Here is a 9,783-nt window from a genome sequence, read left to right on the forward strand (position 1 = left end):
ACCTTTTATTTGCATCCATTTAGCATATATATCACTGGACTGTTAAAGGACTGCGTAAATTCTTCCGACTTCAATCACACGCATATAATGTAACAGGGCTGACAACGCAATCCATGAAGTGAAACGATGACTCCTTTCTGTCTATATTTCCGAGGCGAACACATTTTTAGCTGAATCTTAAACCAAGACGGAAATGGCTTTATTTTTACACTCATAGTAGTTGATATAAGACATTAATTATTTTATAGTTACTCCAGGGTACGTGTCTGCATTTGAAATTTCTAGGCATGTGTTATTGCAATAGACTTGAAGCTTAAGTGAAAACATGAGAGTACTGAACTTTAAACAGATCGGAATTTAACCAGGACCTCTCAGAGGCCAGTCTTTCGTATTAAATAAGATCGTAAAAACATATATATATATATATATATATATATATATATATATATATATATATATATATATATATATATATATATATATATATATATATATATATATATATATATATATATATACTTGGTTAGAAGGGTCAGAAAGAGCAAGGTTGAAAGTTCTGCAAAACTCGCACACATACATACATACATACATACATACACACACACACACTTAGTAAACAGTATCTGACTGCAGACACAACAACTGCGTACGCCAATAAAAGATTAACAACTGTTAGATACTCAATAATGGCATACATTGAAATAAGTAATTCGGAGAAACAAACAATTAATGTTGTATTTCTTTAATTTGTATGCCAAACCGTGTCTACAGCCTGTACTATCAAATGGTATGTTAATGGTGACAAAGCAAACAGGTAGAGTTTTATATGGTTTATCCTTCGCAAAGGGATTTGTTTGCTTTCTAATCGTTATTTTTTTTAAAAATAGTGTCATCTGAAGTTGTACTTATGTATTCACTTCGGATCAAGATGTGCAAAAAAACGGATTTTACCCCAATCATAGAGATACGGCTATTCGTTGTTGTTTTGTAGGGACATAATGAATCACCAAGACGTTCGGATTTCGGGTAAAATAATCACATATAAAAGTGTATCGAGCAAGCGTCATTTATGAAAACTAAAGTGTTTTTCCTCACCATTTTCTTATTCATTTAATCAGGTCCTTTACTCTTTAATTACTGCAAAACAATAGCGAATCGTAAACTAGAAGGAAATACAGGGGATCGATTTGATCATTTTTATGGCATTTTTCAGGATATGTTTATGTTAAAATGAAATGCAGTGTTTTAATCCCCACTGACCTTTGGTTTCCTAATGTACTGAAAAACAACAAAACCAAAAGGTTCCACTGAATAAGAAGTTTAACTAATATAACAAATTTCACTAAAGTAAGAAGTTTAACAAATTTCCTATAATTCTGAAAATATGATCACAAAGCATTCTCAGTTGATCTCTGATTGGTTGTTCATGTTATTTCTCTTTGTACTGCGGTAGTCGTTTGTATTGGTTGTTACGGAGACGAAATGCATTTGTCAGCCCTGGTGACGTAAAGCATTTTCGACAACAAATAATAGCATCCTGTCCTCCGCCTCTTACAATTTTAAGATCGGTCGACGTAAATCACGCGCGAATTGCCATTAATCTTGTGTGTGTGTGTGTATGTGTGTGTGTGTGTGTACGTTTTCCTTTTCTTTGTTTGTTTTTATGTTTCTTGAATTTTATTTGTTACAAAATCTAGCTAGGTTACATTAATATCCTTGACATAGTGTTCTTTCCTCCTTAATATTTTTCATTCTATCGGGTGACGTATGGTACATTTTTCCACCCTAGTGGATATCTAATCGCCTCTCAAGTGAACGACAATAATAATATTTGCCCTGTTGAAGGCAAGTGCATGCCTGACACGAGGCTTTGTCGGTTCTAGTGTGAGGAACTTAAACTAGTTAATGTGCTTGCTCAAGCGCATTGTAACTAAAGTTTCTGTCCCCTCTTATTTAGAAGACATGAACACACACACACGCACGCACATGAATGCATACATACATACATACATACATACATTGATGGATGCAGGCGAGCCAAGCTGGACGAGGGTGCATACTGACACTGTTTTGGTTTTGCATAATTTTGTGTCATTTTCAGGCAATGATAGACTGGCTATACATAGCGGCTAGTATATTTGGGTGAGGAAGAACCCGTAAATTACCACCAACCCACGAGAAGCCACTGACAAGCTTTCTCACATACCCACCTTTGTTGAGTCGAGACTCATACTCGCGAGGACAGAAGTGAGATGGGGTTTGTTTTGTTTGCTTTTTTTTTCTTCTTTTTTTTTTGGTGCTTTAAAAAAAATGTAAACTCGCTTGAGAAGTTTTTGATTTCTGATGATACAATAGTAAGGCATGTTTGGGATTCTTTATTTTTTTTAAAAGGAGTTCACTTTATTTATATAACACATTTTCATCCTATATTTCAAGGATTTAGTATTATTTTGTTTACTTATGTCTGGAATACTATATCGTATTCTGCTGAATATCGTTATGGTCGGTTTTAAAAAGAACCTGTACCTATCCAAAATTTACGTAAACCTTCCTGGTATTTACCAGCTTGTACAAAGGTGTTTGGTGGTGATATTTCTTATTAAAATGATAATTCAGTTACAACTGTGGTTAAAATAAAATGAACCTAGTGAAATAATCATCGATATTGTTGACAAGCTCCGTACACCGTGTAATTTGTGAGTCTTTCATTTTTCATAAAATCAAGCAAATTGTTATCATACAATAAAAGTGCATAGCTTTGCGTGTTTCGGATTATTTTTAAGAAGTGTGACATTTTGTGCGAAAGAAACACGGAAGAGTAAATAGACTTTACATGATTGTTTAATATCGAGGAAACCAACTGAAATCACTGTAAAAAAAATCAAACAAAAATTGACAATATGAAATACAATGAACAATAGATTTTTTTCCCCCAAAGAGAGGATATATGTGCGAAAAGCTGAGGAAACAACATAATTGATCATCATTAGCAGATTGCATATATTTAATGAAATATCAGTCAATAAAATCTGTATGGAATTGCATTATTCAATGTTTTATACTAGTTTTAACTTCTTTTTCTTTTCCCTGAAACACTAATTTTGCTTGCTCATTATCCACTTTGATTTCTTATCTATGTTTCTATCTATTTATCCGTCCATCTGTCTTTCCATCAATCTATCAAAGGCAAAAAAAATGTAGGAATACTAAAAAGGCGTTCACAGCTTATGACTGGAGTCTTCGATTTGGCCATGCATATTTGTTGTTAAAATCATGCATATCAGTTACTGGAAAGGAAAATGTCTAAGTGTGAGTCGATGTTATGTAAGAAGATATCCGTTTTCTTATCATTGTACCGATTCTCGCCTTCGTAACATATAACGAATTATAGATAAGTTCCAAACAAATGTTCGCAGTTTCGGTGTGCATAGCCGCTATCACGTGGACAAAAATATTTGATATGGCTGCAATCACCAACCGTTACGAGGGGAAAATGCATCTAAAGTTTATCTGAGTCGGGATAATTTATATCGGTGAGGTAGCTCTTTCTTCTGGAAAAATGTATTAATATTGAAATAAAGTTAAAATAATTAAGTAACTATGTTGCCTTTGTTATACATTTCAAATAATGACAATTTTTATGGTCGGCAACGTCTTATTCATAGACAACAGTTGTATTTTTCTTTGCTTAGTGTTCGCCACCTTCTAATAAAGTCAGCTTGCTTGATTATTAAATCTCTTATCCAATATGATGTATTCTGATTTTTGATATTTTCATCTGTATATTGCTTTTTATGTAATTTAGTCTCATAGAAGGCTGTGTTATTGTTGTTGTTGTTGTTGTTGTTGATGGAGATGTGTCTTTTTCTTCATCGCTACTGATAACTATGAAACTTTTGTCTGAAGCAAAACAAGGATGAAAATAACAGGGCTCTTATTGCAAATGATGACATTATGTTCACTGACGTATCACGTGGTCAATAAAATACGAGGGGACAATGCATCTAAAGTTTATCTGAGTCGGGATAATTTATATCGGTGAGGTATCTCCTTCTTCTGGAAAGATATATTAATATGGAAATAAAATTAAAAATTTCGATTAGTAAATGAGTATGATTTGATGGATACAATTTTCTAAATAAACTAGATAAATACGATTCACTGTTACAAAGAAGTCGAAGTGGCGATAAGCATGCCTTGTGCTATAGTTACATCTAAAGGACTGTTGAAAGATAATGTTATTATTGAGGATACTTGATATACTGTTGATATACTGCTAATATACTGTTGATATACTATTAATGTATTGCCGATGTAATATTGATATATTGTTGATATACTGTAATATACTGTTGATAATAATAAACTATTTCTAAAATATCTAATGATAAAGAGTGAAATTCGTAGGTAAATGTATAGTTTCTTTTTCATCTGATTAACTTTCTGCAGCCGATGAGACGATAATTGTGATGACTATGTTCTTTGCACTGATTATTTTGCAGACGATGAAGAGACAGTGTTGGGAGTAGATACACACGCGCATCCACTCCTCTTATACCGTTAAGGCTCGGCACATAAAAATTGGTTAATGATTGTTCGGTATGTATACATATTTTACCATGTTTTGAATTATGATTATTCCCCAGGGGGTGGAGATAGAGTACAGAATAATACAGAATAATTTTATATAAATTTAAATAACTGTGGAGTTGTGCGTTTCACCTATCTGAGAATTAGAGTTTGTGATCATTTATCCATATGTCAAATATATGCTAAACTCAGGCCCCCCTGTGTTATGCCTAGTGTATCCTTTCGCCCAGGAAGAAACTATTGAGTCCACTCCTTATGACAGTATACACGTTTACTGGGCATACAAAAAAAAAACACAAATGTATACATGTGACTGACCTTGAGCCTAGGGTCCATCTCTACCATAGGGCATTTGACATCAGGGTCATAATTTGAAATTCATTGGGATATCTAACTTATAAAATCGTGTGTACATTTAACAGGAACGGAAAGACAATTTTTTTGTGCTTTTACACAAAACAGGAGTACAACGAGGGAGTGGTATAAGCAGGATTACTACGCGTGAGTGGTATAAACAGGTGTAATACGCGTGAGGGATAGTAAAAGGAGTACTACGCGTGAGTGGTATAAAGAGGAGTACTACGCGTGAGTGATAGTAACTGGAGATCTACGCGTGAGTGGCATAAACAGGATTTCTACGCATGAGTGGTATAAACATGAGTACTACGCGTGATTGGTATTAACAGGAGTACTACGCGTGAGTGGTAGTAACTGGAGTACTACGCGGGAGGGGTAGGAACAGGAGTACTACACGTGAGGGGCGGTAACAGGAGTGCTACGCGTGATTGGTAGTAGCAGGAGTAATACGCGTGAGTGGTAGTAACAGGAGTACTACATGTGAGGGGTAGTAACAGGAGTACTACATGTGAGGGGTATAAACAGGAGTACCACGCGTGAGCGGTAGTAACCAGAGTACTACGCTAGAGGGGTAGCAACAGGAGTACTGCGAATGAGGAATTGTAAATTTAGCAGCAGTGATAACAATAATGATAGTAATTGTAGTGTCGTTAGTTTGTTGTTAATGTTTAATTTTTATTCGTATTCTTTTTCTTCTTATGGATCTTAGGGGAGTAAGAAGGGAGGAGATGGAAATGGATGTTGTAGGACTTAGTCTTATATCTGCTCTTAATATAAAAGAAATGGACGATATGTTTCATACTTAATTCCCTTTTTCCAAATTCTAAAGAGAGAGAGAGAAGAAAAAAATAACGCTTAAGGACTTTGGCCGTCCATAATCTCAACTGTGAGATAGTAAAGATGATTGAATTAGAGAGATATAATTGATAAAATTGCGAATAAATTTGTGATAAATGGGGAGTAATATTCCAGGATATGGGATCAGACTACCCCTATAATCATTTCTTGTACACCTAATTAATTGTTGACACCGTGTCAGTCCGATCTTACTTTCCATTTCCTGAATATATGAGATGGAATTAAAATATGTTTTGACAATTTTTATTGGTGTGATCAAATAATGGCCCTGGTAGAGTTCGTCATATGCGCGTGAACCTCACGTGCCATGGTCCGCAAAGCTGTGGTACTGACTGACCGCTCGACTCCACATTCCCGTCCAATTACCTTCTGTCGATTTAGTCTGATTTTTAAACAAAAGAAACGAGTGAAATCGCAAATAACTGTTATAAAGAACTGAAGTCGTATTAGCTGTACGATCACTATTAAAAGAAAAAGTATGACGTTTACAAAAAGACGAAATACGTATGTATTCATTATTGACCTAACTTACACCCGAACATGAATTATAAAAACTCACACTAACTCTCGCATAACTGAGTATGTGAGACCCTGATTTATCGGCTGACCACGTGGTTGCCCATCCAGGTGTATTCTCTTAGCAGTCAGGTCTTTGTTGAATGGCGCTCGTTACAGTAACTGGATCACATATTTTGCGTATCAAATCCCTTGTCAAGGATGCAGAGTGAGTGGGTGCTGTGACCAGCGAAGGAGCGGGGCTATCGGCCTATTGGTGGGAATGAGGAGGAACAATAGACGAAGGAGCGTATAAATACTGATCTGTATCAGACAGCTCGACTGATTCACCCGGGTACACGGGTCTTGCATCGTCAATTCTTTAACTAGCCATCCGGAACATGAAAGTGGAAAGAGGAAAAACAATTTAGAAAACTATGTACAGATTATTTATTTATTCGTGAATACAGTAATATTATTCACATTCGGATTCGGATATATATTTAAGAGTAATTAACATATGGTGAAAGAATGTCTCGATCATTTTATGTGGATTCACTGATTGTCAAAAGTACGCCTCCCACCCCTCGGGTAGACAAAGAGTCAACAGAGCATGCTGCGGCTGTTACGTCACATGTAGGGTCAGGGGTGATCTTTGCTAAGACTCGAGTTTCCACACCTACCCACATATCCACGGTGCACCCTGTACCCTGCTATCCTAGACACCCAACGGACATGTTGAACTTTTGTTGTCCCTTGTGCATTCACACACCCACACCTCTAACGCCCGAGGCAGGAGCATCAATTCCGGTAGTGCCGACAGCGGTAAAATGTACTGGAGTAACGGGGATAACGTCGAGTGTGACGGTGTCTGGAGCCATGACGTCGATTGGGTCACCCTATCATAGACACCATTTTCAGCCCCTCCCAGCCCGTGTTCCACACCCTGAGACACACAGGGGGTCACCCGAGGGAATATCAGCTGTTGACCATAGGAGATCAAGATATTCAAATATAGGTGAGTAAATACCGTTTAATATTTAAAATATATTTGGTGCAGATTTTTAAATAAAATTTTATTTTTTTAATAACATTTTATAGATAAATATAATTGCAGAATTTAAAAGCGCATCTTCAAATACTAATTCATATGGCATAGACAACACAAAAAGCGTTGACAAATTGAATATCTTTATTTTCCATTCTTTGTACAAAAAGTTAAAATTCAGACCATTATTATTAGTATTACTATTATTATTATTATTATTATTATTATGCTCTTGTATTTTTTAGCATTGATTTCTTATTGGCGTCATTATGTCCATAATTTAGTTGTTTCAAGACTTTTTATTGTTATAACAATTTGAAATTATTACGATAACAACATAATAACAGCAACAGTAGGCACACTTTGCAGTTCTGACGATAATAACAGCAAATGAATTAATAATAATAATAATAATAATAATAATAATAATAATAATAATAAATAATAATAATAATAACAACATCGATAATAATGATAATAATAACAACATCAATAATAATAATAATAATAATAATAATAATAATAATGAAGTCATATTCATCGTTATTGTTTTTTGTGTGTGTATGATTTAGTGGTTATCTGTGTATTAATAATCCCCGAGGTATTAAGGATGAAGACCATACGTGCTCTACGCGGTAAAAATGACCAGAGATCTTAACAAGACATGTGGAGTAGAGTCAGAATTATCTTTTAATGGGACCCGTATAAGTGAACAGGTATCCAGAAAGGTTACTTGAATTTTATTGTAATCATAATGATTTCCCGACAGAGGCGGCATAGATTTTCTTCGCTTGAAAGAAATCTTTTAAAGGAGATCAAGTAATTTTATCTGTGTAAGTACTCCACATGAAATATCAATCAAATTGTTGAACAGAGTAGTCAAGACGAGGAGATGGAGGCATGAAGCTTAGGTCTGTCAGGGACTTCTCACAAGTTTTTAACATTAATAAATAAATAAATATAACATGGGAACATACCAAATTCACATAAACTATTATTGTTCTAATCCCAAGTCGGAACACATTTATTACTTGACAGCAGGGCATTTATTTTATCTCACCAAAAATGTTGCTGTTTTTATTGAAAAGAAGAAACAAAAATAAGACACTTTCACATTTACGATATACATGCATTTAGCTATGAACTAGAAAATGGGAGTGATTGTAATAAATTTTCGTATTTTTTTTTGGAGGGGGGCTCTATAAATATAGCCTGATTACATTTCCGTGGGAAATGCACTGATCGTCCATTTCATCGTCTTTATATGGTCATTAAGGTGACAGAAGTGCCGTCAAAACCAACAAAAACAAAAACAATCCAAACCTGATTGATTTTCACGTACGATATAATTAAGATTCAGAAAAGATAAAAGAATGCAAATGGGACTCAGGTATTCGTTGTTTTTCAAGACACGTTACTTTTATCTTAATGCTATCTTTACCTTAGCTAAAGTTATTTTTTTTAAAGTATCTCCTTTCACGTTAGGATGAATGAAGTTTCGCTGTTATATTTAATTAAGTTATTGTTTTTCTGTGGCAATTTTCTGATTTCCCTTTTCACATAGGTTTCATTTCAAACGCCTACCCAATATTTGTCTCAGGACGTAAGGTAATACATTCATTCATAAAACAATTCGACATACAGAAATTACATAGCGTGGTTGTTTTCATTTCTAGGGGTAAGCAGTTCGACAGAAGACATACACAGCAGTAGTAAGAGGATAAGAACTGCCTTTACCAGCTCTCAACTACTGGAACTGGAGAGAGAGTTCAACTCCAATATGTACCTCTCAAGACTCAGACGAATCGAGATCGCCACATATCTGAATTTATCTGAAAAACAGGTCAAAATTTGGTTTCAAAATAGAAGAGTAAAGTACAAAAAGGAAGGTTCCGTGGAATCGCGCGAGAGATGCCGCTGTTTGAGAACATGTAATTCCAAAAGTCAAAAGAGAAAGAACCAGGATGAAATGATTCCCACCAATGAGCAGCCTTTGGAGACTGGAAGTACCATTGATACTGACGATGAGGACAGATTGGTGGACGTTACAGACCCCGATCCCACAGACAGCCCGACTCATCCGGGCGACGAGAAATAATATAGCAACACTTTGTATGAATATGATGCAAACAAAAACACACTTCCATGCCACGGAATTAGCCATTTGAATCCCAATATACTTTATTGCACTTCTGCAATGACAATGTTAGTTCCATCTTTGACTTTTCCAATTTTGGAACGAAATTTTGCTCAACATTTTAATTAATGCTCCCTTCCTTCCTTTTATCGTCATTCTATTTGTCATCTATTTATTTGTTTATTGTTTAATTTACACAGTGGTATCAAACATTCTATACTCAGTGTGTTTGTGTATCAGAGAGAGAGAGAGAGAGAGAGAGAGAGACAGAGAACCTGACTTCACTTGGATCGAATTT

General features: G+C 35.2%; 1 protein-coding gene across 1 annotated transcript; it reads left to right on the top strand.

Annotated features, from left to right (window-relative positions):
• Positions 1–6,831: 6,831 nt before the first annotated feature.
• Positions 6,832–9,446, top strand: LOC149797749 (uncharacterized). The gene is made up of 2 exons (XM_089960800.1): positions 6,832–7,318; positions 9,025–9,446. Exons 1-2 carry the CDS (start codon positions 6,832–6,834, stop codon positions 9,444–9,446), a joined length of 909 nt encoding a protein of 302 aa, XP_089816926.1.
• The last annotated feature ends 337 nt before the right edge of the window (positions 9,447–9,783 follow it).

Source organism: Sinohyriopsis cumingii, chromosome 6 (genome assembly GCF_028554795.1).
Source record: "Sinohyriopsis cumingii isolate HCF-2022 chromosome 6, ASM2855479v2, whole genome shotgun sequence".
NCBI lineage: Eukaryota > Metazoa > Mollusca > Bivalvia > Unionida > Unionidae > Sinohyriopsis > Sinohyriopsis cumingii.